The 27,121-nt window shown below is 41.8% G+C and overlaps 5 protein-coding genes across 13 annotated transcripts in view; 1 reads left to right on the top strand and 4 right to left on the bottom strand.

Moving 5' to 3' along the window:
• Window positions 1–1,241: 1,241 nt before the first annotated feature.
• On the bottom strand, window positions 1,242–6,572 carry LOC131673628 (alanine aminotransferase 2). Of its 2 annotated transcripts, XM_058951755.1 has the most exons (8): window positions 6,518–6,565; window positions 5,060–5,166; window positions 4,402–4,992; window positions 3,125–3,258; window positions 2,841–3,039; window positions 2,331–2,775; window positions 2,003–2,271; window positions 1,242–1,904 (listed from the first exon to the last, which is right to left on the bottom strand). In XM_058951755.1, the coding sequence occupies exons 3-8, from the start codon at window positions 4,636–4,638 to the stop codon at window positions 1,626–1,628; spliced, it is 1,563 nt and encodes a 520-aa protein (XP_058807738.1). In that variant the 5' UTR covers window positions 4,639–4,992; window positions 5,060–5,166; window positions 6,518–6,565; the 3' UTR covers window positions 1,242–1,625. The 2 variants fall into 2 exon arrangements, with proteins under 2 accessions (XP_058807738.1, XP_058807737.1); XM_058951754.1 differs by having other exon boundaries at window positions 4,402–5,166; window positions 6,518–6,572.
• A 514-nt stretch (window positions 6,573–7,086) lies between these two features.
• Window positions 7,087–13,882, bottom strand: LOC131673627 (CTTNBP2 N-terminal-like protein). The gene is made up of 9 exons (XM_058951753.1): window positions 13,432–13,882; window positions 13,105–13,206; window positions 12,800–13,024; window positions 12,464–12,724; window positions 12,004–12,322; window positions 11,594–11,689; window positions 11,221–11,369; window positions 9,326–9,691; window positions 7,087–9,261 (listed from the first exon to the last, which is right to left on the bottom strand). Exons 1-9 carry the CDS (start codon window positions 13,561–13,563, stop codon window positions 9,247–9,249), a joined length of 1,665 nt encoding a protein of 554 aa, XP_058807736.1. The 5' UTR covers window positions 13,564–13,882; the 3' UTR covers window positions 7,087–9,246.
• Window positions 13,883–14,094: 212 nt separating this feature from the next.
• LOC131673589 (VWFA and cache domain-containing protein 1) lies at window positions 14,095–20,785 on the bottom strand. Of its 2 annotated transcripts, none has more exons than XM_058951687.1 (10): window positions 20,313–20,785; window positions 19,515–20,164; window positions 18,844–19,441; window positions 18,455–18,779; window positions 17,722–18,237; window positions 17,302–17,645; window positions 16,916–17,238; window positions 16,465–16,846; window positions 16,086–16,395; window positions 14,095–16,016 (listed from the first exon to the last, which is right to left on the bottom strand). In XM_058951687.1, exons 2-10 carry the CDS (start codon window positions 20,016–20,018, stop codon window positions 15,725–15,727), a joined length of 3,594 nt encoding a protein of 1,197 aa, XP_058807670.1. In that variant the 5' UTR covers window positions 20,019–20,164; window positions 20,313–20,785; the 3' UTR covers window positions 14,095–15,724. The 2 variants fall into 2 exon arrangements, with proteins under 2 accessions (XP_058807670.1, XP_058807671.1); XM_058951688.1 differs by having other exon boundaries at window positions 20,348–20,785.
• On the top strand, window positions 19,338–23,046 carry LOC131673594 (transmembrane protein 170A). Of its 2 annotated transcripts, none has more exons than XM_058951700.1 (4): window positions 19,338–19,458; window positions 21,223–21,419; window positions 21,893–21,998; window positions 22,077–23,046. In XM_058951700.1, the coding sequence occupies exons 2-4, from the start codon at window positions 21,329–21,331 to the stop codon at window positions 22,270–22,272; spliced, it is 393 nt and encodes a 130-aa protein (XP_058807683.1). In that variant the 5' UTR covers window positions 19,338–19,458; window positions 21,223–21,328; the 3' UTR covers window positions 22,273–23,046. The 2 variants fall into 2 exon arrangements, with proteins under 2 accessions (XP_058807683.1, XP_058807682.1); XM_058951699.1 differs by lacking the exon at window positions 19,338–19,458 and adding an exon at window positions 20,907–21,134 and having other exon boundaries at window positions 22,077–23,045.
• A 76-nt stretch (window positions 23,047–23,122) lies between these two features.
• LOC131673591 (synaptotagmin-1) overlaps window positions 23,123–27,121 on the bottom strand; it is a 15,029-nt gene continuing 11,030 nt past the window's right edge. For 5 of the 6 annotated variants that reach the window (XM_058951696.1, XM_058951691.1, XM_058951692.1 and 2 more), the window contains 3 exons: window positions 26,675–26,878; window positions 26,511–26,606; window positions 23,123–26,444 (listed from right to left, as the gene is read on the bottom strand). In XM_058951696.1, coding sequence (XP_058807679.1) covers window positions 25,505–26,444; window positions 26,511–26,606; window positions 26,675–26,878 — 1,240 coding nt within the window. In that variant the 3' untranslated portion in view covers window positions 23,123–25,504. The remainder of the gene's footprint in view (window positions 26,445–26,510; window positions 26,607–26,674; window positions 26,879–27,121) is intronic. The other variant, XM_058951690.1, reaches the window with a different exon arrangement.

Here is a 27,121-nt window from a genome sequence, read left to right as displayed (position 1 = left end):
CACGGCCCGTCGCTCGTACAGATGAGGGCGCTGTACAGTCGCATCGTGATCAATTGGAGCGTTGTCAATGAGCCCGAGGAGCGCGACAAGCTCCTCGCCGTCGACTACCTCGGTAAGCTCACGCGACGTCGCGGACTCGACTGTCGCTCGCATTTTCAGGCCGACCAGGTGCCCCGAGGAACTTCCTCGTGATATGCAGCCACCTCGTGGTCATTCCCTTGATTTGCATTTTAGCGAGTAACGTGCCACGCAAGTTTCGTTCGAACCGACACGACAGCCACATTTTTAGGTGCTCCGCAATCTCGGCGCTCCGATCAATTTATTTGGATACGCCGTGTTCGCTATCTGCGCTCTCGTGCGCCTGTTCAATACGTTCTGGCCGGGTCAGCAGCTGATCGATCATGCCGACGCAATATCCGATGTCGCGCGAGTCTCGCAACGCAGTCGAACCGCACAGCCGATCCCGGTCACTAATCGCGCGAGCTGAAGTACTTGTGACGTGTTGCAGGACGAACAACGAGTGGTACACGTGCCTCGCGGGCACAAAGCGGCTGCCCATTTTCCTCAACTTCGACAATTTCCCCGTCGTACGTGCGCGTCGCCCGACCAGCCTTTCGTTCCTCCGATCTCAAGCCATTATCGTTCAATTGTAGATTGTCAAGACAGCGGCGTCCTACATAACTGTCTTCTCGTCGTTCCGATGAGAGACATCACGGTCTCGGAGATCGATGGCGCCCGAAAAGTCTAATGTCGTGCGAAGTTTTGACGTTTTTTTTCTGGAATTTTCCGACGCTCAGTCGCATGTTTCATGCAATTCATAAGTGGTTTATTCAGTGTGGGTGCACGGATAAATTCTAATTTTGTATTGACTAGTTTGAACGAGCAGTCATGTTTCATTCTTCTCGTATTTCTAGGTCATTGTTACCAAATTATTTTATTATTCAAATTCATTATTTAATGAACAAAAGTTATCGCAGTCAATAACTTTTTTGCTCTATATCTTTTTACGTCTAGTACTCTGTTACCAGTGTAACTATCTACTATGAATACAAAGCCGTCTATTTTATTTCCTGTTTATGTATTTCAAAAATTTAACATAGTCTAATTAATAAATGAAGATATTTAAAATAAAGAAATTGATATAAATGTTTTGATTTAGTTCATTATTTTCTTCTGGATATCAATAAATGTGTCTCTATCTGTATGGTAACCGTGGTACAACAAATAATAAAAAGCCCTGATCAAGTTTTACTGGAAAAATTTTATCTTTACATTTTTTTTGAAGAGCACATACATTGAGCAACGTCAACGATTTCGTTATAGACAAGTTTTTTTCAATTATTTACAAATGTAACTAAGCTTAAGAATTAATAAATAAGTAACACTAGCGACCTGCGAAAAATTTGTGTAAAAAAATTGTGGTAGGTAAAATCTCTCAAGGATATACATAGCATGGCGCACACGCAGGACTTCTGCTGTGAATCAAAGAGGAAAAAGAAAATATCTCGTTTCTATATATGTATATATAGAAAGAACGTACATAGAACATCCGAATCGAAAAATAGCGTACGTTTTTTGATATATCGCGCTAAAAAAATCATAATACACGTATACAATTACAGAGCCTAGCTGTACTCTTGAAGGAACTTTAAGTGAAATTCCTTGAGCTGCCCAAGCATCGATTTAATTTTATCCTTTTGCGGCAGTATTGTCGTCCTGAAGTGATAAGTACCTGGACGTTGACCGAAACCCGAGCCTGGAATTACACAGATACCAGTGCTCTCCAGCAATTTGAAAGCGTAAAACACGTCGGGCTCCTGGCCCGCCGCTTTGGCTGCCTTGATCGCCTTCTCCGGCAGATCGATTCTCGGAAAAACGTACATAGCACCCATAGCAGGATTGGCCTGTAACGTTATTTCAATAAAAATAAACAAATAAATAAATAGTTAGATAAAAAGTGTCGTTAGCGATGATCCGTTCGAAGAGAACGGATGTTGCGCACATGATAGCCGGGGATCCCGTTGAGAGTGTCGACGACCAGCCTCGATCTCTCGGCAAGCGACTTGAGCGTGCTCTCCTTCTCCATCTGGAACTGTTTGTAGCTGGGCTCGCTCGGTTTCGGCGGATTCACCACGACGTCCATGGCCGCTTGGCCAACGACGGTCGGGCAGAGCGTCGCCGAAATCGACTTCAACAAGATAGCCATGACCTTCGGGTCCATATTGACGATTTCGCCGTAACCGCCGCGAAGGCCGCACTCTCCCATGTAACCTGCCGCACGATCACCGATGAGCAATGATTTTGCGACAACGAGGAAAGGCCAACGTTACCCTTGGAAATAGACATGAACGATGCCAGCTCCATATTGACGTAAGGCTCGCCCATCTCGGTTATGACTTTCTTGAAGGAGTGGAAGCAGCAGTCCTTGTGATAAATGTTGTCTTGGTAAACCTCGTCGGCCAGCAAGAAGAGCCTGTTCTTGTAGGCGAACCTGACGACGGCCTCGATGTTCTCGCGCGACAGCACCTGGCCGGTCGGGTTGCCCGGATTGATGACGACGAGCACGCGCGGATTGCAGTGCCGCCGCGCCTCGCCCAGGGCGCGCTCGAGCTCGCTCGTGTCCAGCGCCCACTTGTTGTCCTCGTCGAGGTAGTAGCCGCACTGCTGCAGTCCGAATTCCGCGATGGTCGCCGAGTACAGCGGGTACTGCGGTATCGGAATGAGTACGCCCGTGGGCCGGCCGTCGATTCGCTCGTTGAAGAGCTTCAGGAAGGCCTGCGAATCGAGAGGAGCGAGCGAGCAGGCTGGCGGAGAGGACGGGCGCGAGCGACGGGGCGCACCTTGATGCCGTCGGAGGCGCCGTTCGACAGAATGACGTTGCGGTAGTCGCTGGGGATGCCGCCGTCGCGCTCCTCGATGTACTTGGCGGCGTGCTTCCGGATGACCTCGATGCCCGCCGACTCCGAGTACGAGCCCACGCTGAAGCCCTTGCAGCCCTCGAGTATCACTCTGGCGCGGCTCTTGGCGTCCTCCGGGTACCTTCGATCATCGGCATCGTCGGTTCGCGCGTGTGCTTGCCACCGCCCGACTGGGGCCTCAGCCGCCTCAGCCGCGGCGCGCTTACCTCGGATCCTCCAGGAGCTCGGGGTACAGGGCGATGGCGAGGACCTGCCGGAGGAAGGTGACGGGCTTCTGTCCCATGGCGTGGGCGTCGCCCACGTTAGCCTTGATCACCTCCTTGAACGGCTTCTGGGCGCCCTGCGAACGGACCGCAGAAACGGACGATCGCAGTCGCCGCCCCGTGGACTTGACTTGGCGCGCCCGAGGGCGAGCAACAGGTTTCCCATTCGCGCGCCGATTCGCCTTGCATTCCAGTCCGGCCGCGCGCTCGTTGCGCAACGCGTCGAGCGAGCGCGCCTTGCGCAACGCGGACGCGCTCCAGAAGCGCGATTAGCGCCAATTTGGCGCTTCCGCGCGTCGAGCCAATCGCCGGCGTTCCCGGAACCGCGCGATAAGCGATAAGCGATAAGCGAGCGCGAGCTGGAAATGCGGCTGCCTTCGATCGCCCCGCCCGTTGCCCGAGAGGCGTCCGTGCGAATCGACAAACCCAAACAGAGCCCCCCCATTGTCGACACTGCCGAAACGTCTGTGTACACATTCGTCGGATAAGCCGACCTTCGCCGACTAATGACAAAGCTAGGCACGCGTTCTCGCGCGAAAGAGAAATGCTTTATTATTGCTTGCTTTTCTTTTCTGTTGCCGCGGCGACCGAGTTGTGCGCGTTCCCGCTCAAAGAGAGAGAGAGAGAGAGAGAGAGAGAGAGAGATTCCTCCGCGTGTGCACGGAACGCGGTGATCGATACGCGGCGAAACGAAATAGGCCAGAGCGCGTCGTTCGCTGCGAGAGCATCGCCGGCAATTGGGAATCATCGCGTCCAGTGATTTTCCGTTTGTAACACGACGATCAGACAAATGAATACGGCCTTCCGTCGATCGCGATGGCACGCGCGTCGCGCGCGCGTATACGCGGGATGCACATCGATCGCCCGCTTCGTCCCGTCTCCCGAGTCTATAAGACGGACGATCAAACTCGAACGGGAGCTGCGCCCTTACGTTCGCTCGTCGACGGTGTCTGCGACGGGACGTGCTCGTCGGCAGAGAGCACCAGCGAGGCGGCGCAATGGCCGGAAACGTAAACAGAGGCGTAACGACCCGCGACTTTAGCTGATTGCGCAAGGACAGTCAGCTGTTTCGCGCGTATACCGGAGATTTTAAGTCAGGACCTTTGCCAAGCAGCTGGGCCGCCGAGCGCGCTACGAAAAGCGAAAAGGACGCCCGCTCGTACGCCCAACTAACCCCCAATCGCGCGGGCGCACACGTCGACGCACACCCTATTGCTGACCTTCTTCAATTCCTTTTCGATCTCCAACGCCCTGAGCAACAGCGGTCCGCGAACCGCGTACTCCATCTTGACGAGATTGTCGAAGACATTGTCTTCGGTCAGGACCCTCTGGTGCTGCTGCTGCTGCTGAGTGGATTGCTCGCGCGGGGAAGCTCTGGTGCCCGTCATGCTGGCGCCGCTACAACTGAGGAGCGCGCGCGACGACTGGAGCCGCCTGACTAGCAAGCGCGACGACATTCTGCCTGCGTGCTATCTCGCTCGTATGTTACCGCTGACTCGCCGCACTACGGGGGCACGTCGTTATTTTTGGAATTCGCGGCGCGCCTCCTCTCGTGTACACGTCGATCAATTAATAACTGCGGGAACGACGATACCCAGGAGAGGCGCACGCACTCCGCTACGTAGGCAGTATAGCTCCTTCTCCGTCTGTGCTCTGCGTGCTGCAGCCAAAGCGTCCAATGCGCAAGCTAAAAAATTTTTTTTCTCCTTTCTACGTGTTATTCGGATGCGTTGAGGTTAGGCTGGTCCCGCGTGCGGCGGTCTCGCTGGATTTTCGGAAGCGCTGGCACGTGCGACGTCCCTTTTGTTTACCTGTGGGTTAATCTATTTCTGGACAAACGAACGCACGCCTGCTTTGATCTAATCGGAGAATATATACCTGCTGGGACAGGCGCCGGCGCTAGATAACCTATATTTATGTTAAAAAGCACAAGCGCCCGCGTAACTTGAAATCTTATTGCGGACGTCTCGTTGTTACGTGCTCAACTGTAAAATAAGACAAGTAGGTTTATAAAGCGATTGTCTTGAGTTTTTTTTATCACTGCGTGGTCACTATTATAGTCTATTGCGGCTAATTGGCAAGAGGTTCAATAAATGCTACTTATATATGCGATTGAAATTTTTGATCTAAAGATACGATGTGATTGTGTAGAATAAGATTTGAAGGCAATTATGCTGGCTGAACGACCGAAAGTTTTATTGTCCTACTTTGATAACAATATATTTCAGATTACTGACCAGTTTATTCTTATCTTTCTAAGTCAGACGGGCTATACGTGACTAAGCTTGATTTGTTGCTATCTTTGAGTCTTTTAGACCTCTTGAGCAATTTAACGTATTATCATTCTGTTGATAAACTTTTCAATAAAAATGTTCACAGACTGCTTTTAAGCGCCAAGGGAGATTTTTAAGAGTAAAACAGAGAAGTTTATCAACAAAAAAGAAAACCTTTTGAGAATTAGAACTTGATTCGAGTTTTGAAAGCAAAATACATTCGCAAGGCCATAACAACGTTTATGCGTTTCTTCGCTCCAAAATAAATATGTAAAAATACAGCAGAAATGGTACGCGCGAATATGCGTCAGTTAAACCTACTTCAAATAATCGCATATCGAAGGTCGCATTCATTCATATGCGTTAACTCAATTCTACAAATAAAACGATTCCCAAAGTTATCACGCGACCGATTGAAACTTTTGAACAATCTGGTCAATCAAAACCTACTCATAACACCGAGCAAATGCTTTCGTAACGTGTCATCATTCATCATTTAGCCGCTCTCACATGCGTTCTGTCATTTTTTCTTTATTAGCATTTTGGCCAGCGAAACATCTCCGAGAAAAGAGTGTATTTTGAAATGGATGCCAGCATTCATTTAGAGGTGCGAACCTGTGACATAAGCATCTGAACTATAGCATACCTTGCCTCTCTATTAATAAAAATATTCAACTACATGTACAAATTGTCATGTTTTACGAGCTCCGCAATGATCTTTTTTACAAGCAGCGTACTTTCTCTCCCCTATAAGATTAATTACGACGATAGGAACTGCCATCGGACTTCGAACTCTACTATTGTTTCGAATAAAAATATCCTCGGCGTCACGGCCACCAATAAGCTACCATTACCGAATGGCTGACTCGGCGATATAAGCGAAAAATAAATGCACTCGACTCGAAAATAAAAGATGCCGACCACGAGCAACTATTGTTCACCAAATCTCTCGATTCAACGACGTACTGCACTTTCTACACAGCACCCACACAGTGAACTTGCGTGCGTAGTTGATTGCGTTCGCGAAACTCGTTTGCTCGCAAAACTATCGACAAAACTTAACTTGTCAGTCAGGCGCTCGTGCCGAGCCCCGTGTGACTCCGACGAAACCTTGGGACACTCTGCGCAGCTCTGCGTTACTCGGTTTTCGCGCTCAGTGGTCGTCGTCCGGGAGAGTGCGACTTTTTTTACGCCGTCTACCCCCTCCCTACGCGTAGTTTTATTTTAGTCGTCTCAAATGACAAGATCCAATTTTCAAGTTAATTTCTTACACACACCGCGGCTCGGTGGACTGAAACACCGGCAAAATTCAAGTATGCTGTGAAGAATCAAATTCAAAAGTATTTGCCATAGCTCAAGCAACGAGAATGCTTCATCTTTTGTAAGATAACACATCAGATTTATAAATGAATAAGCGTTTTAATGTTGAACGCGAAAAAAGTTTTGGAGAAGCTTGTCAGTGAACTCTTACGGTGATAAGCTATTTTCTTTCTCTCAAAAAGGTGTCGTGATTTATGAGCCTTATCTAATATGTACCTTGGCTGAATTGATAAATCATTCGAACTTGTGGAAGCAAAATTAAATAATACTATAATAGTGACAACAGAAACTTCGATATTCTTTGTGCTAAATTCGAGTATTTTTATTTAACATTTAATTGATTATAATTTTTACAGATATTTCATACTACATTATCAAGTTATTATTTACAAGTTTTGTTAATTATTACATGAAAAAATCGTAAAATTCACGTAAAACTTCTTATTACGTATTAATTACAAAATTGATACAGTTGAAGTTTATTTAACAGTTTTGGAGCCGTAAACACAGTCAGTTTAGGAGATAAAGGATTCAAACAATAAAGGAATGAGAAAACAATATTATTTTGTTTAAAAAATCTTCCGAAAAAAATACCGTGATAATTCAAAGCAATACCATTCTGTTCGTGTTAGTTTAAGTTACCGGTCCAGAACTTTGGAAGACTGTACATTACCAGATATCATCTATGGTAGATTATGTTTTGTTTACGGTGCCTTAATAGTATAAATAATAAAAAGAAAACAAAGAAAAATCCAAGTGCAATTGACTCGATTAAAACTCCGTCCACACTGCACACATTTATATACCAAATCTTCCGAAAATATAAAAAAATTGATATACTTATGATTTAAGTTTATGTCATTATTCGGCCAAAGGAATAAATTATACATTTTATTCGAGTCAAGTACATATGTCAGTCTTTTACAACTGAGAAAAGAGATCACGATGACGGTATAGGACAATAAAATGCCGTCTTTGCAAATATCGTCGTTCATATTTTTTTACATTCATTTACATGTTCTTAGCTCTTGCTATCATTGCACTCCATTACAAAATATCCAACTAATAAAGAACATATAGTGTATAATACTTAAGTTTCCGCTAAGTAATATGCTTAAGTCGATTCGACTGACAATATCAAAAAGTTTCATTTCGTCCAATATGAATAATTTTTTTCTTGTAACATCAAATCGGAAGTAATTAAGTAAATCAATCAGTCACGAGATTCGCAGCATAACAAAATACAAATTATAAAAAAAAGTATAATAAATGTATATAGGGAAGAAGTCACTTACAAAGTCTATTAAGATGTCTACGAGTATACATTTTAGACAAGTTTCTTTCTTGTTTTCGGGCTTCCCTGTTTGTTTGTCTGACAAATAGACTCACTTAAATTCAACTTATGTCCTACGATAATTCGAGCAACGATAAATAATCAGAAAAAAATTATATACCGCTGGACCCCCCCTCCCCGACTAGAAGCGACGATTGGTCTCGTCAGTCCTTAACCTCATTTAGAATTTTACGATCCTACGAGTTTACTTTATCTTGTTGTTATTTTTCTTTTGTTGAGTATTTGTTCTTGTTGTCTTTGTTTTAATTGTATTTTCAATAGTCAATCTCATTTATATTGCTTCAATAAACATATGTTTGTTAGCTTATTATTTTTTCACTACTAATTTTACGCGCGTTTAATCGAACTTTATAGCTCGGTGCTTTTATTTTTAATAGAAGGGAGGATGCCTTCACAGAAGGCATGAGAAACTTTGTTATAATTACGGGAGTAAAAGCGACATCGAGGTTATACAAAGTTTTTCGCAACTTTCAGGAAAAGGGTAAAATTAATAACAAAAAAAACAACGAAACTGTATAGATATACTGTTTGAACTGAAAGTATTCACTCGTTCCAACTGCTGAAACATATATCGCTCTCTCTCTCTCTCTCTCTCTTTTTCTTTGTCAATGAAAAATGCATTGCACGTGTTATTATTACAAGATAAACAATAATGTATATATAATGTATATATATAAATTGAGAGCGGAATGAAGGCAGTGGTATGAATGAATGCTTGTCGCTCGAATGAATCAATATTGAATATAGAGCTTGAATTAATGCCTAGACTCTATAGGAGTCAATCGTGTGTGTACGTTTGTGTATATGTTATTGTTTGTTTTTTTGTTTAAGGAACTTAAGCTAGATTTTGGAGAGGACTTTTTGCTACGAAGTTTGACACCTTAAATTTTTTTACTCTTTGCCATGCCTCCGACATAACGTCTATTATAAAAACGATCCTACCTTTTTGATTCAATCGCGGTACTACACGAGGAAATTTGATATTTATATTCGTTCGTTTCGTTTGAAAAGCAGCTCCGGCTATCGCTGTTTGTATTGCAAAGTTGGCGGCGTTAGCTTGTCGCTGAAACGTTCGCTCGTCGCCGTAATCTTCATGAACTGTTAGTCGATTAGTAAAGTCAGCGAGATTTTGCCTGAAAAACGAAAATTACATCTGTAATCTTTTATATATGACGGAAAAATTATGTAAAAACGTACCTCTTCGTCAGCAGTGACAAGCGGCTGCTGTTGTTGGTTCTGCAATACACTCGTGGCATTAGGATTCGCAATAACGGTATTCTGCTTAACAAACTGCTTGACACCTGTTGGTGAATCGACCGACTGCTCGGACGCTTTCCTGAGAAAAGCCGCCGCAACTTCCTTCTTTGGCGGTACCACCGGTTTGTTCGGTGGTACTGGCGGCGGTGCTCCTCTAGCTGCAGCTGCTACTGCTGATGGTGTTACTGATGCTATTGGCTTTTTCGCTGCCGCTGCTGCTAAAACTCCACCTGACGATACGGTTGTTCCTACTGTGGCTGCTGCTGGTGTTGGCGTTGGTATTGGTGATGGCCGCTTATGCAGGGCCTACGAGGCGAATGATTGATGGACGTGTGTTATGAGATGAATTTGGACTGATTTTTTTTTGAATGATGTGTGCTTTGTTGGTGCACTTGAGCTTTTTTGAAATGTATTTGAAAGAGACTGACGAGTTGATGATATACTTTGAAAAATGATTATCGAGTTGTATCTTTTTGGAACATAAGCAACAAGTATGTGCTTGAATTTCAAATGGTAGATTAAACTATGTGCCGAATTGATTACGATGCAAACGAAAAACAAAGAAAGAAAAATTTTACGAGGAACCGATTTAAGTAAAAATCTCGAAGTTATCGATCAAAGTGCAAGGAAGTATGCGGTGAAGTGAAAGGAATTAAAAAAAAACTAAGCGATGAAAAGTGCGATCGATGGGGCAACTTGAAAAAAAATACTGTACTTCTTCGGAACTTTTCCGGTTACGAAGATTATAAAACTTCAATGTACAGCTACTTTTTCAGATTTGCATGCAGTCCATCGACGTTGCTCGAAAGGAAAGTTTTCCGCAGGTGGTATAACACATAAATAAAGCTCAAGACCTTATGAAGTTGTATATGTCATTTAATAAAAGGATAAAATCAATGTACATCAATCAAACAATAATAATAATGATAACGATAATAATAATAATAATAATAATAATAATAATAGTAATAATACAAATAATAATACACACAGTAAAGCAATATAATAAAACGTGTGTAAAATAAATATCTCAAAAGGAGAAAGAAAAAAATACACTCGCAGCTTGTCGGCGAACAAGTAAAAAAACAAAAGAACGTACAAAGCTGCAAACGAAAAACCGTGAGACGGCGAAATAAAGTTTCAACGTCGTAGTATCGGGAAAAAGAATAAAAGGAGGGAACACGAGGCATGCACTAAAACTTCGTTGAGGGCTAACAAGTGCTCGCGGAAAGTGAATGTTGAGAGTAAAGAGAGTTTGAGTCACGCGAATGAAATGGAGAGGGGAAAAATAATATCGCTGGTTTGCTTTTCGATTACGTTCTCTGCACGCGCCCGCTTGGAATGGCAATTTTTTGTTTTCATACGATACATACCGATTGTTATTACGTACTTTAAAACCTCGTAATTTTTATAATAAAGAACAAAATTATCTTTGTATACGTAACCTTATTTAATCTTTGAGACTAGATTTCTTGGAATTGTACGCGCACACACAAAAAGGAAATGACAAGCATATTAAAAAAATGCTTCTTGACTACATTACTTATCAATAATATCATAGTCCAAACCCTAATTGGAATTTCTAATAACTCACGACAATACGTCACACTCAACTCGTAACATACACAAATGTATATAATATTATATCGAAGGTACTAAATAGAAACAAATCCTAATAACACAGAAAAAATTCTCTTAAAGCGAACAAGTGCACCCATGCTTAAGTGCGTGCATATGTATATATGCATATATATATATATATATATATATATATCAGCCGACTGAGGCTCTCATCAAATTAATGTCGAGTGGCTAGGAAAGTGTGGATAAGTTACCTGTACGCCGGGGGCGGCTACGGTACCAGTAGTGGTAGTGGCATTGGCAGCTACATCTTGCGGTAATGTTACTGCTACTACTTCGCTGTGACCGAAACTTGCACCCCGGAGCACCTGTCCTGGTGTTACGGATCGAGCTATGCCAGTCGCTGTAATGAACAAATTAATGATGTCGCGAAAGTTACAAATTACATTTGTAAATTATTTGAAAAGAAAACAACTATAATATTGTTTCCAAATAAAATTAAAAAATTATTGTTTTCAACCTAAATTAAATGTAGAATATAAGCGTGAATAGCAAGTATGAGTCAAATTTTGAAAAATAGAAACGGAAAGTTATCGTCTCACGAGAAGGACATCAATTTATACTTACTGGGACCACTAACTGGCACACTAGATACTGTAGCAGTAGGCTGTACAACTTTGCTACTGACCATCGGCGTGCCAGCTCCTAAAACGGCTCCTTTTACTGAAATGAAATGAAGAGATCGTTAATAACTTTTATTTTCCAGTAAAGCTTATACATTTAGTGAACATATCCATTTTGTCTAAAATTCAATACAATTTTAAGAAATTCAGTTTATTATTTATTTTAATTGAAAATCGGTAGTACATATTCTCTAAATATGATTTTTTATTAGTACTTTGAAAAATTTACATAAAATAAAAATACCACACATTCCTTGAAGTCCATACATATCTAAACCAGTTTCACAGTAGTAATTAATGATCAAATAAAAAAGAGAAATAATATTTATGAGAAATTCGAAAAAGTAGTAATACCTGCTGCAGGAGCACCAGCAGGCCTCAAAGTTGGCATAGCCGCTAGATTAGCAGGTTTTGCCGGTGGCGGTGGTGGAGTTACACCAATAGTCCTCAGTTGCCCTCTCGCCAACTGTTCCTTCAACGTTTCGATCTCAACTTTGAGTCGTTCGATCTCTTGTGACTGTTCCATCAGTTTTTTGTCTTTGCTGGCAGTCGTTTGTCGGAACTGCGACCTCTCAATGTCGAATTGTGCTTGCTGCTTTTCCATTTCCGCCTCCATATGTAGCGACTTTTTACTCTCCTCCTCCAGCCCCTCTGCCATAGCATCTGTACGAACCTAAAACGAAAAAAAAAAAGTCTGTTTAGAAAATTAAAAATACTATGATCAACACGAAAAGCTATGTTTCCCTATAATATGTTAGTATGTACATTTAGCAGTATTGTGATAAAATAAACCATCACACAAGAGAAAACAAACCTTCTCTTCACTGAGAATCTGAGCGAGATCTTCAGAGCGTTTGCGCTCTTCAATGTACTTCATCATGATCTTTTTCCGCTCCTCCAGCAATTTAACGAGTATCCGCTTAGCCTCCATTTCAATCCTTTTTTTGTCCTTTTTCTCCATTTCCAATTCTTTCTTTAAACGAGTTCTTTCCTTTTCCAAACCATATGTTATGTCATCTCCTTGAGCAGTGTCATGCTCATGTTTCTGTTTCTCTTCCTCTAGTTCCTTAATAACCTACAATACATGAAACAAATTCACACTTCACTTTCATAGTTGTGACATTAACTGAAATTTGGCAAAATAACATACAGTTCGATGCCTGAATTCAGCGTTGTTCAAAACTTTAACCATGTGACTCTTCATATACCTCTGTCGTGAAACCAATGCCTCTAGCGTAGCACCCAGCTGATCAATCTGGTTCCCTTGGGAACAAGATGGACCACCTATAAGAGCTTGATCTCTTGCTAATGCAGCTTGTGGATCTGAGGTACCACATCTGTATTTGGAGTTTAGAAGATGTTTCACTTTTTCGGACTATACAGTGGAAAGACAAATGAAACATTAATCATCAATATCACAAATGAAAGGACTTGTAAACACATTGTTAGTTTAACCTTGAGTGCAGCAATCACAACATCACGAGCTTGCAGTTCACCCTCGAGATAGCCAAGTAGCTTGAGCAAGTCATTTTTACACAGCTCCATCTTAGGATTGCGCTGAAAAAGAGAGACCAAAAAGGTTTCCGAGTCTGTCACAACAGAAGAGCTTAGACGAAAATAAAACTCGCGCGCGCTCGCTCGCTTGTTCTCTCTTTCTATTGCAGTTCGGCTTTGTTTACCATCTAATAAGAGGTAGTCAGTTAGCACACGAATCCGGCACATAATCGAATAAAACACGCATACACAGAGAGTTTATATAATCAATAGACAATGCGACGATACCTTAAGGGTGTTGGAACTCTTGTCGAGGGGCTCGAAGTTGTTGGCTTGCTGCTCAGCGGCCTTTACAACAACTGATGGAGGCCCATTAGCAGCAGCGGCGGCAGCGGCTGAAGGGCCTTGGCTGCTTGCCATTGCTTGGGCGCCTATAGGCCTCCCTTCACACCACTAATGTATTAACAGCCGCTCCTTCTCTCATCATCCTCTCTCTCCGTTATTACGTGAAGAGTTTATTTTTCTTCTATTTTTGGGCCAATGTGCAATATTCGTAGCAGATTATAGGATGCTAACCTCTTCTTGCCATCATCGTACGTATACTCCTCTTTCTCCCCTGTCCTCGTAATCGGTCGCGACGACTTCACTTCACTGTGCTCCTGGTTGTCGCCACTCGCGGACTGATTTGATAGCCTGATGCAGACTGATGAGTGATGATGCGATATACGAGAGAGAAGCACATCAGGCATAGACAGGGCGCGTGCGCTGCTGCGACTGCGAAGTGCGAGCGAATCAGCGAAGGGCCATGCATGGCGTTTGAAGTCGTATGATTAAAGCGCGCTAAAGTTTCAAAATTATAGTCTAAATGAAATGGATTTTTATAATTGAATAATTATAGGAAAATAAATGACACCTGAAATACAATTAACTTTCCACTTTTATTATAATATATTTACAACAATGAATATTCCTTAACTACAGTAAACTTTGAATATAAAATCTGACGAAATTATAATGCACCAAAAGAAAAATGTAATTTAAGCACACTTCATTTCGTGATTAGAAGATCATTACGAACAAAAAATACAAACATTTATGTATTAAATCAATACTTCGTAATAACTAAAAATTAGAATTGATTGTACTACTAAAAATTTACGTACAAACGGTATTCCACTACTTCATCTACAGTGACATACTGCATTAACTGCCTTGGCAAGACTACTGAGGTTTACTATCGTATAAATTCGGTTGGAATATTATTATCATATGTCAGGCCGGTGATAGAAAAATGTGTGTCTAAGTACATCAAAGTGCGCTTATCACTCGTTAATTATGCATTATATTCGAGATGGATTGGTGTCAGGCTATATAAAAAATTCGTCTTATTTTTTAATTACTATTATGCTCTAAAGATACTTTTTTTGTCGTGTATATAATAAACATATAAAACTCTTACATTATATTCGATAACACTTTGCTCCTAAATATCGAAAAATTTTATCGTTTAATATATAAATTTGCAATCTACACTTGTACGTTGTGTCATGCCATACATGTAGAAAAATACATTTTAACGAATACATTTTCAAAGTGTATTTTGGCACTGTGAATATGAATACTCAATGGGTACTTTTTTTCATGTTATCTCATTCGACAGAGCAACTTTCATTTTTGATTTCAAACTCATCAAACTGAAGAAATGAACAACATTTTTATTTGTTTTAAATATTTTAAATTGTATCACATTTTAAGATTGAATTGTCTTTATTTTTGTACTTGGGTATTGTAAAGAGTGGTTTACAAAAAATCTCGACAATACAGGCAGTGCAAAGGACCTGCAAGAGAGGGATCGGCACGTATTATTATTATTACTTTCAAATTCACATTCGTTTCACATATATAAATTCTTTCGACATAATGCCTGTTTTAGAGTTTCCATCACGCTAAATAACGCGTTTTATCATGTATCAAAATTGCATACAAGTTGTAAATGTATCTGTAAACTCACGATATCTCTACACGAATCTCTACAATAATCTTAATTAATGATTAATAAATGCACCGAATGTTCAAAGTACATGATTGCTGTGTGTGAGAAAATATGTACAATTTTTCGAAATACATTGACTATTGGCTTTTTAATGTGTACAATGAAATATCATTCTACTGCATTGTTGTGTGAATGTAAACGTATATAAAAACGTATGATACGTACGTAAGTACTGAAAAGATGAATATTAAAAATGCGCGGAAAAAGTCTCATCCTTCTTTCGTCACTTATAGAAATAAAATTTCAGGCAGTCTTCATGGTTACGGGTTTGTGTATCAATTATTGTACAATAAATCGTATTTCTTTTCTTTTCTTAATTAGCTGCATCGTTTCACAGCTATTTGGACGCGTTTGTCAAACGACATAAAAATTTTGGAAGACAAACTTTCACTTCATCAAAGAGAAGAGAAAAAAGATGCATACAAAAAAATGTTGTATACACAATGAATAAAATAGAAATTAAAAAATAAACTCAAATTTACAATGAAGTTGCTAAACCTAAAATAGGATTCGTCATGCGGATGATCACTAACAGTAATTCGTTTCCATGTTGCGGTGGACGGTAACGGCTGCGATCACACGATTACTCGAACCAATGTTAGTTGTTGGTGAGGGTGGAGCGATGATCGTCCCTGTAGTTGAAGTCGATGTAGCTGGTGAATCAAGAGTTGCACTACTCGCCGATAGGACCACTCCGTCTACAAGATCTTTTGGATTACCAGCGAGAATCAGCAATGGTTCCGAGAATGTTTGTTGCTCCGAATCATCGTGTGGTGTCATTGTACTGTAGCCATGATCGCTGTCCCCACCAGGAGGTCGTCTGAATTCATTTATTGATTGATATTTTATATTATTAATAGAATTGAAAATTTTTTCTTAAATATAATACCTGTAATTAGTGGATACTCGATACGGCGAAATAGGCGCCACAACATCCCTTAACAAAGCCGAGTCCATGCTAGCTTTTGGTTCTCTTTCCAGATCTGCAGGCTCAAAGTCGCAATCCAAATGTGTCATACGTAACGTGTCTGGCGAGTTCTGATTGTGTAAACACTGGTGCTCCAAACCGGTATGCACGGTACGCAACCTATAGCAAAAGAGTGCTATTCCAAGAACGAGAACAAACGCCAGAATGCCACCGGCAACTGGTCCAACCGATGGCCATTCACCTGTTATCATTTCTTCCGTGGACTGTGAATCTAAAGCACAAAGAACAGCCATTACAATAGCTTTTCATTAATTAACGTAAACAGGACAGTGATACTTACTATAAATGCCATCACCGTATGGTATTGATGCTCCAAAAACTCCTCTGAAGCACCCAGCCAAATCGGCACAATACGGTTCCTGTAACGTTGTTTCGCCATCGCTATCGATCTCGCACCACTGGCAACCAACTATACCCAAGCAACTCTTCTTTGTTGCATAAGCTTTACAGCTAAATGGCTGACAAGGTCCTAGAGAACTCAATGACGACTGAATCCATGGTATGGCTAAACTCAAACCTTGTTCTTGAGGTGCTGGGCAAGCCTCAATTGCATTTGTTGGAGTTTCTTGGCGTTGACATTCGCTTAAGTATAGTGAACATTCGCATGGACATTCGCAGTCGGTTTGCTCCATACGCTTGCAGTTCAAGCATGAACGATCCATCTAAAAATATAATGTTAGTATCGTTTGCAAAGTAAAGCAAAAAAGTAGAGAAATAATAATTATACTAACTGTACTACACGGGCAGAATGCATTGAGTGTGTTGCACGTAATGTTGACCACGCCTAGGAACACATTGGTACCAGGTACCACAGCTAGTTGATACATTACACAATGCTCACCATGAACAATGTTGGTAAGGACCTCGTCTATAGAGATATTGAACTGGTAATATCGTTGAGTCGTGCCGTCCATGTGACTAGCGCACATTTTCTTTTGCACGAAGAAGTCGTGATTTAGGATGTCATTCGCCACAAGTAACTCTTTGTTAGTCAAATGTTGCTGTTCTACTTTGCTTGAGGGTAACAAGAGCGACGGATGGTACACCAAATATCCTGTAGATACGTAAAATTTTAATTGTATGTTTTGATATTATTGCGTCAATCAATTTAACATACCCTTGTCGTCCATCAAGAAGCACTTAATATTAGTCTCAGAGCATAGCGGAAATAAATTATCCAGCATCCGCGATAAGTAACCTAACGTCACATCGATAGCCATCACAGCAACGGCAGGATCACTATTATAATGTAGTCCAACCGAGCGTCCTTCGTGCACTACTTGACTCAGCGTCACAACGAATCCAGAGCCACCTGCATCGAGGTAAGGTGGAGTGATTACGATACGACCTGGCTGCTCAATGGCTTTCATGTACCAAGCACGACGCTTTGGATCAAGATCGGAATCTAACACGAGGCCAGGGTAGACAAGCAATACTCCATTGTTTACTGATGTCACGTACCTGTGACAGATTAACAGTTCATTATTGTTTATTTAATTATATTTTTCAAATATTCTAATAATAAAAGTAAACTCACCTTTGTACAATAAATCTATCGAGTGGACTTGTTACGTGTCTCTCCTTAAAAACAGCAAGAATCTGGGCTAACATCGCAACGTCGGCCTTAACACTCTCCTGCATTCCAGGATTTGTAAGTAACTTTGTTACATCTTTAATATAAGCCATGTAACTCTGCACCGTCACAGCTGGAGCGTTAGACAATTGTTTCATTTGCTCAACAGGTGATTTAAAGCACCATGGCGAAAGATAAACAACGCCAGCTTCGAGACTTGCAACTCTATGATTGTTGTACACACATAAACTATCTCGACGCATGTTAGAGTTGAGTGCCAAATCCAGACGATGGTGAAAGAGATTTGACGGAAGTGCTGGTACTGTGCGGATACCAGGAACGCGAATGTCATCTTCATCAAGACGTGAAACTACAAGACAAGCGATCAAGTCGGAATAATTCAAGTGACGCCAGTAAATTCGCTTTTTTGAGCCGAGGAGTGTCGGTGTTTCTACTACACCTTCTGGTTGGTCTGCCATGCTGCAAGTAAAAATTGTTTGTTCTGTTGACGTGTGCTCTTCAACAAAAATAGTAGAATTATGAAAGAAGTTCGTAACCAGAAAGAGCCGATTATACATTTAAATTTTGATTAAATTTTCATCTCGGTGTACTAAATAGAATCTGATATTTATGTAAAATTTCCAAAATTGTATTTTCGAAAAAGTCAAATTAACATTGCAAATTTGTATTTATTTACCCAGTCTTTGTCATAGTCTTTTCATCCAAATTTTCTAAATCATGCAGATAAACTTTGAGCGGTTGTTCGACGATCATCTCCATCCTCGGGAAATTCTTGTGCATCCACAACATACCACGTTTATCCACCAATAAAGCTCGCACTTGATGGGGTCCAGCATCAAAGTACGTAATATCTTCGACAAAGTCACGCAATTTCACGTCGAACGAGAGCAGCGCTGCATTAGTTATTTGGCCTACAGAAACCATCATTGCTTTACTGTATGGCTCGAAGTAAGGGTCAGATAAGTAGTATGGCTTAATGTCCTCTTTATTGCATTTTAATCCTGGAAAAATAAAACGATATACGTAATTCAAATTTTTTGTTAAATAGAAAAAAATATTACGTACCGGCAAACAATCTAGCGATTTCGTAACCAAGCATGTGCTGCGTAGGTAACGTGATAACAATGCTATTGGCAGGATACTCTTTGACATTCACATGTTGATGACTTGAAAGTATCAAAATCGTCCTCAGATGAACGTTCAATTTTTCGCTATTTATTGACTCGGCTATCGCTTTAACATTCGAGTGATCTTTCAAATTATTCGTTAAATGAATGATCACCAACTCTCCACTCAAATCCTTTACAATCTTCTTAACATCTATACTGAAACTTTGGTTAACCTGTGATCTTATCAATGAATCTATGTGTCTATCCAACCTAATTTTGTGAATATCTGTAGCTCGAGGCAAACCCTGATCTGGACACAAAGTTGAACCTGCTCCTACCATACCAATAACAGTTACACGATCAGTCTCAGTGAGCATATGAACAATGGTTTTGGCTGTTATTTGCGCAAGAGTCACATCATCGTCTGACATAAAAAGGGAATTGTGCTCCAAAAGTAAAATGACATTCTTTGTACGAGTGCATTGAGCAAGGAGCAATGGTCCAATATAATGAGCTAAACTGGGTGGACCACACATTGTGCCTGGCTGACTCACCTAAAAAATATTAAAAAGTATTTATAGTTATCAAATTGGATTTTATTCTAAAATTGTTAATAATCTTACTTACTGGTAGTATGTGTAAATTTTTCCAATCTTGATTATGCATATTCATGGCAAGAGCATCAGTGATTCTGTCGCAAATATCCGAAGATCTACTGTCAGATCTTTGATTAGAAGCATAAATATCATGTTCCTGTTTTAACAGAATTGGCTGTATCACACTGTTACTTTCCTTCAACAAATCTGTGTACTTTTTAAGCTTATCATTTAAATTCTTCGTCAAATCATTCAGCCTTGTATTTAGCTTAGTAATTGTATCAACAAATTCTAATTTATCTAACATTGTCTGGAATTTTGTCACACCAAGCTCCTCGTCTGTTAGATTCTGTAAGCTGTCTGCTAACTGCATCACCATGTCCCTTAAACATTTTTCTTTTAATGGAGTCACTGGAATCTGTTTCCTTGAGGACTTGCCAAACTGACATTTTGGTGGACTCTTGACTGGCTTCTCCTCTGCATAACTTGATATTATTGCCAATAAGACAAACCACAACACCTTACTTTGCACCATGTTGACTTTTTTCGATTTTATTTTCACACTGTCTTATTCTAATCATCCATTAATAAAGTATGGCACAGGTGTAAAGCTCTGCTGAGCTTCTTTTTATTAGAGCACATTTCTCATACTTGCACTCCTGCTCCGTAAATCGTAACACTCTGCAAATAGAAAAACAAATTTAATGGAGAATTATGCATATAAGAATCCAGCAAAGAATACTACACCCCCGCACTATTTACAAATACTTGACAAAAAAAAAACAGAAAAATAAATAACCGGCCGCGCGGTCCAAGTAATGAAACCCACCTTTATCGAAAGCATTTCCTTCACCATTAGCTCACCTCTGTCTCTCCGGGAACGCTTCCTTTCTTTCGCCACTTCTTTTTTCGCCCTCTTCTCGCTCTCTCTCGCTCTTTCTCCCTTTCTCTCTTGCTTAGTCTCTCTCCGTTCGCGGCGCACACACCAAGTCGAGATTTTTTATTTACACAATGCCAGCCGCCTTTTTCGTTCTTTTTCTTTCTTTTTCTCTCTTTCTATCTCCTTCTCTCTTATATTTCGTTCTCTCCTTCGTGGGAGGAGGTCTGTTCGACACTATGTCAGATTCTGTTGTCAACATCTCGATTATCGAACAAATACATAATTTATCCGAAAGTAAAGAAACCTTACCAATTTCAATCATAAAATTTTGTAATTATTTGGTTTATTTTCATAGTTTGTCGCCTGAAAAGAAAATATTTATAAGCTTGTAAATATCTTCGGTCATTCTGTCATTCATTAAGCGAACGAACCTACAGTCATAAGCACAACCTGCAAAACTATTTCTATCTCTTTCGCACGCGCTACAAATGAATACATATATTGCAGTCTTTACTGTGGAATGCCAGTACTTAGTAGCAGCAGTAAAATTTTTTCATTTCTGTCATCAAGAGTTTGCGCTTAATTGTCCTCTTTAACGAAGAAGGTGACGTCTCCTAAAAGACAATTATTACGCAGTAAGAAAATGTTCAGAGACATGAATCTAGTGGCTTATTGTTGATCGAGAGAACACGTAGACTTTTTTTCCGAGAAACATGGTGTTCAACAGTGTATTTTGTAATTGTTATTTGTTGATAAACATAACCTCCAAGTGTGTGTGTTATTTAGCATTAAAGATTGTTTAACAATCGATTAGTTGTAATATTTCTTTAATCACTCAAATGATGTATTATACTTGCAGAATTCAAAACATGAAAGTCAAAGTTGATAGTTTTGAGGACTCAATGAATTGATTGAGAAAGCAGCTCTAGCTAGGGCTAGATAATAGCCCAGGCAGAGAGCACATAATGTCAAATGCAAATCAAGAAGTTACATCAGTGGTTGCCTCAGCTCCAGACAAGCCAGGCATCTTCAACACACCGCTGACTTCATTTGCTGGTGTGTACCCTTATCCTACTGCCCTAATTCCTATACTCTATCTCTATTATAGATTAGAGTTGGAAAAATTAACCAATTGTTGATAGTTGCTTTGTTTTTCTTGAATTTCCAACTCTAACTTACATAGATTAATTTCTATACCAAACCCCATTTTGTTTCGTTCCTCCATTTATCTATCTAGTCTTGTTGCGAATATCAAGAATCCAGCATTAATTAGTTGAATGTGCACCTTGGCATCTTGATTTTACTTGTTTTTGAGTTCAAAACTCAATACTGTTATTACTGCCATTTATCTCCATTCCACATTCATCGATCATGAGTCTTCGATCGTTTCCTGGTACGTACATTATTTCAGGTTTACTACGCAATTCTTACTTTATTCATGTTAATATATTCATCTCATATTTTCAAAGACTATAATAACGAATTTTTTGAAATTTATAATTCGAACAAAATCTTTGGTTTACTTGCAGAAATGTGGTACCAAATATTTCTATGGGCACTATTCTCATCAATTTTCGTCCATACTATTGCTGCCGCTATTTGCTTCGCCACCCTCCGCAAACACAAATACGGGAAGTGAGTAATACATCGTCAATTAAGAAAATATGTGATTTTCCGTATAAATTTTTATTACCTTATAACATTTTGTTACAGATTTTTTCCCGTATTGATCCTGGTGATGGGGGTCTTGATGCCTCTGACTTCTGGAGTAGTTAGTTCAGCCGCGATTGCTTTTGTCTATGGTTCGGCTGAATACCAAATGACATCCCTTTATGCCTTGTTATGGGGTGTCGGGCAAACCGTACTCGCAGCTTGTGTTGGTTTTACCAGGATTCTCGCAACTCTCTAAGCACTGTCAATGTTAAATGCACATGAGCTCTGTTTTGTTTTTCGCACTGTGCTAGCTGGTCTGGCATTGATGAGAAAATTTAATTTAACGATTGTAAATATGTAGGAAAAACATTTCAGCTCACTGACCTCTTTTATTATATTGTAAATAATTCGCAATTCTGTGTGGCTCTTATTGAGAATGCAAGACACTTAGTTTCCCTCTTTCCATCTGTATCTATTTCATCGTTTCAAACTTGACTTTTTGAAAAAGACATATTTGACTGAATACATTGTAAAACATATTTTCCACGGCAAATTTATGTAGCTTTATGCGTAAATAAAAAGCACTGTATACAGTAGTTCAGCAATAGAAGAATATTATGCTAATTTGCTTGTATCTAGTTGCAGCGAAATATTTTTGTATGCTCTCACACCTTAGGTCGCTCTAGCTTGTATGTAAATATAAACTCTTATATGTATATTCAGAAAAACAGGAAACATTTTAATTTAGATCGTGTCATGAGAAGAAATATCGATGTGTATAATTCATATTTTACAACTATATAAATGACAATTGTAATTATTTGTACATAAGCATAAGTTGCAGAATCCGAGCTATTGATCAATCTGCTTCTACCTTGGAGGCTTGAAACCTATGGCAAATTTTTACACTTTTAAACGAAATTTAGAAAAATAGGAAAGACAATTCGAAAAGATCTGCGAATGAATTTTGTTGCGAACGATCTTCAGCAAATATAAGACTAAATAAAAGACTACAATTGATAATAAAGGAGTTGTCATTGGAATCCCTATATAAGGAATAAGATTGAATAAAATAGAAAATTAAAGGTGTTAGTGGAAATTGTACGGTTCTCTTTATTATCGGACCAACCACCGAAAAGTACATCGTACATGACAAGAAAAATATTGAATGCACATCACATACATATGTAAATCACGCTAATGTACGTTTTTTTTGCTTTGTTTATTTTGTTTCTATAGCTATTAAACGCCAATTGATTATGTAGATAATTATTTATTTTTATTAAACATTTTTCTTTTAAAGTCTATTGGAACATTTTTCCTGAAACATCTACCACGTACATTTCACTTGACTTGTCAAAAAACACACCCCCTCCATGTATAATATATATAATATAGATTTTATTATTTTTGTTATTTTTTAAATATATTTAATATGTTTTCATCAAATTTTACAACACTCGTGATAATAATAATATTGCACCACTTGTTACATCTGCTTTTGGCTTTTTCATCATTTTTATCGTCGAGATATTCTTTTTATCATTTAAATTAAAAATCCCTTTATTTTTAAAAAGGCTGATGTCTCGATTGTTTTGTACGGCATTATACGATGAAAAGTATACATTTCTTTGGTAAAATCGGGAAAATTCGCGCTGGACACTTGGAGTAATTACAACTCCCCGAGTCATATATGTAGCTCGCGGCAAATTATTATTGGCGAACGTGCTTTTTTAAGGCATACGTTTGTTTGTTTTGATCCTTTATTTTCTGTTGCTTACACAACGAACTGCGAATTCATTCTCTCGATAGCCACAATAATCGCCCTTCCAATATTACAATTTTTCGGTGGATTATAATTTTTGTTCAATTAGTCGAGTTGAATTTTCGTTAATTTTGTACGACAGCCGACTCCAATTGTTTCCGTGAGTGGTCTACCGAGAAAATGAATGTCAAGTTCAGCCAGTAGAATGTTTGCGTGCGGTAATTGTACTTTGTTGTATAATATAATATATGAATAATCGGGAGCTACGCAATTTTAATCGTGAAATGCCTCACGCCTACGCACTGCTTTTTGTTAGCGCAGTCTTCCTCTTAATATATCATTCCAATTATTTTTGACAAAAGTATATGTACATATATTATCTTATGGCTTAATTAATATAGAGAAATATATCATCTTTAGCTTCATAAATAATGTACGAATAAATGCATTCGCTTATTTACTAATTTTTTATCATTAAAATAGAGAACAATATAGAAATACTGTGAATTCAAAGGTTTTTTTCTTTGAATATATATATGTATAATTTAATATTAAGCGTACATTGTTGGACGACGTTCTCGCGCCCACGATCGCGGAACGTTTATTTATTTTTCAAAATCTTTCCGTCGTATCTTTTATACCCTCGATTATCTATATAGTGCCCTATTCAGTTTTTTCTTCGTGATTATCACTATTATTGTTGTTCATCTGTTGCCCCCTTAGTTTGTATATTATCTATTTCGTTTATTGAAAGTGATTCGACGCACGCGGTGGGACCGCCTTTTCTCTTGTTCTTTTGTCGCTTATTACTAAAAAGAAAAAGGATAAAGAAGGATACGTCGTTATTTGTCGGAATGCAACTTACCACATCGAGATGAGAAAACGGATAATAGAGCGAAAAAATGCGAATGCTGCGCGTTCGCGCGATAGGCCGCGAAAAATATGTAATTCACCTTCGATCTTTGACGCCCCGCGTGCATTCTGATTTTCTTTCGCATTCCTCTTTTATTCCAGCCTCGCGTCGTTCAACGACGGACGAAGTTCACACCGAGGCCAGTGACGGCGGGAAGGGGGAAAGTTCGCGGAGGGTTTGAGAAACAGACCTCGAACAGTTTGTCGACGACGATGCGAAACATCGAGCGAGTAAAACAGGGAGATAGAAAGCAACTGCGGAGAGATACAGTAAAGTACGATGTGCGTGCTGCTTCGCGTAGTACCATAAATTCAAAGTATATATGCTTTTAGCGCGAGCGCGAAGTTCTGCTTTCGCGTTAAGAGCAGTGCCCGACGGCGCAACGTAACGAGTACTCGATGTAGGCGCTGCGAAAGCAATGCGATCGGGCGATGCAACGGAAAAGCGACCGCTGGAGTCGCGTATTCGGATCTCGGTTCGTTACAAAAGATCGACGTGATCAAAGATGCGGAGACACATTGAGAAGTGCGGCTCATAAAAACGTCTTTGACCGTCGTATGCCCGACGATGAAAATACGACACATTTTTTGCACACGCATACACACATACACACGCAGACACGCGCGCACCCACATACACACGATATTGTGATAAGTGATTAACGCTTGTGCCGATCGGTACCGTCGTGGAGCTTCCGAGGTCGCCGGATGTCCGAGAGCGGCAAACGAAAGAGAGAGAGAGAGAGAGAGAGAGAGAGAGAAAAGAAAAATGAACGCGCGGATCGCGGCGACGGAGAGGGCGACCGGGGCTCTAGTGCAGAGTGTGCCACATGGCCACGGCCTTCCTGGGCGTGCTGGTGATGTGCAGCCAGTGCTCGCGGCTGGGGTTGGGCAGTCCGTGGTCGGGCGTCGGGCCGACGCTCGGGCCGACGATGCACGAGCCGACGATCGCGCTGCTGCCCGTCACGTCGGCGCTCGAGTCCACCACGCAGATCTGCGGAAGAGAAAAAGCAGGCGAAGCGGCGACGATGACGCGCACGGGCGTAAGGGGGAGGGGGGGGGGAGGAGGCGAGCCTACCTCGACGGCGGAGCTGGCGACGAGGCTGGCGGGCACGTTGAAGGACATGGACTCGTTCCACACGGGCGACCTGGTGGCCTTGCAGACTGCGGTCTTGCGCTTCTTCACGCGCTTCTCGCCGCAGAGTAAGCCGACCTTGACGAAGGAGTCGAGGGTGTGCTTGCCGCGCTGCGGGAACAGGTTGCGCGCCTTCATGACGATGAGCGTGAGGCGCTCCGCGGACGGCAGGTAGGACAGCGAGATGCAGACCTCCTGCGTCTCCTCGGGGGGCTTGCGCTCGCGGCTGATCTCGCCCCAGACCTCGACCGGGCTGGCCGAGGAGGACAGCTGCAGCTCCTCGAGGGCGATGCGCACCGAGCCCACCACGTCGTTGCGCGAGAACCGGTCGTGGTCCAGCACCTGCACCAGCAGCGTCTTGTCCTGCAGCTGCTCGTGGCCCACGGGGAACTTGAAGTGCTGGTCGAAGCTGGGGTTGGGCTCGTAGCGCTGCATGCCGGTCTGGCGCTTGCGCGCGTCCACCTCGGGGCTGAGCGTGAGCTTGACGTAGGGGTCCCGGAAGCCGCCCTGCTCGCTGCTCGCCAGCTCCTGCGCCTCGATCAGGTGCACGTTCAGGTCGCTCTTGTCGAAGTCGTAGCTGAGCCGCAGGTGCAGCTTGCCCAGGTGCTTGCCCGACCTGCGCCGGCCAGTCGTGGCGTGGTATAACGTCGTGCTATTGCCCGCGCCGAGCGCACACACTCACCGTCGGCCGCTGCTCAGGAACAGCGGCTGGTCCCTGCGCTGGTAGAGGTCGGGCTGCAGCGCGCCGAGCGGCGAGGCCGGCGGTGCTGAGCCGTCACTGCCGAGCGGCGCGAGCTTCAGACTATCGTTCGGCCGCGGAGAGGACTGAGCGCGCGACGGACTCACCTGCAGGCGGCGGAGAAGGAGGCGCGGGGCGGCGGGATGAGCAGCGGCGACAGGCAGCGCCCCGGCGACGCCGACGACGACGGCCCGCCGATCAGCGCGCTCTGCGACGAGGCCAGGTGCGTCAGGGCCGCCGCGCTCTGGCCGCCGGGCAGGGGGCTGGGGCAGCGGGCGTCCAGCGAGGCCGCGCGGATCGGCGACGGCGACCTACGTTATCGTCGCAAACGGATCAGAGCTGCACGCGGCTGCCGAGTGGTCCTCCCTCTCTCTCGTTTCCCCGAGCTGCCTCGTCGATCGATCGCTCGACGACGTGGCGACGATTGCTCGACGCGGACGAGCAAAGCTCTGCCGCTTTCGTCCGAACGTACGTTTCCTATTCCGGGATTTGCTCTTTTGCAGGAGGACTCCGTTGCCGGATAAATTGATGCAGTCGAAGCCTGGGATCGGTGG

This window comes from Phymastichus coffea, unplaced genomic scaffold, assembly GCF_024137745.1.
Source record: "Phymastichus coffea isolate CEN01 unplaced genomic scaffold, Cenicafe_Pcof_1.1 PCOF00186, whole genome shotgun sequence".
Taxonomy (NCBI): Eukaryota; Metazoa; Arthropoda; class Insecta; order Hymenoptera; family Eulophidae; genus Phymastichus; species Phymastichus coffea.
Note: the sequence above shows the minus strand (reverse complement) of the source record. Positions and strands in the feature narration are given on the sequence as shown.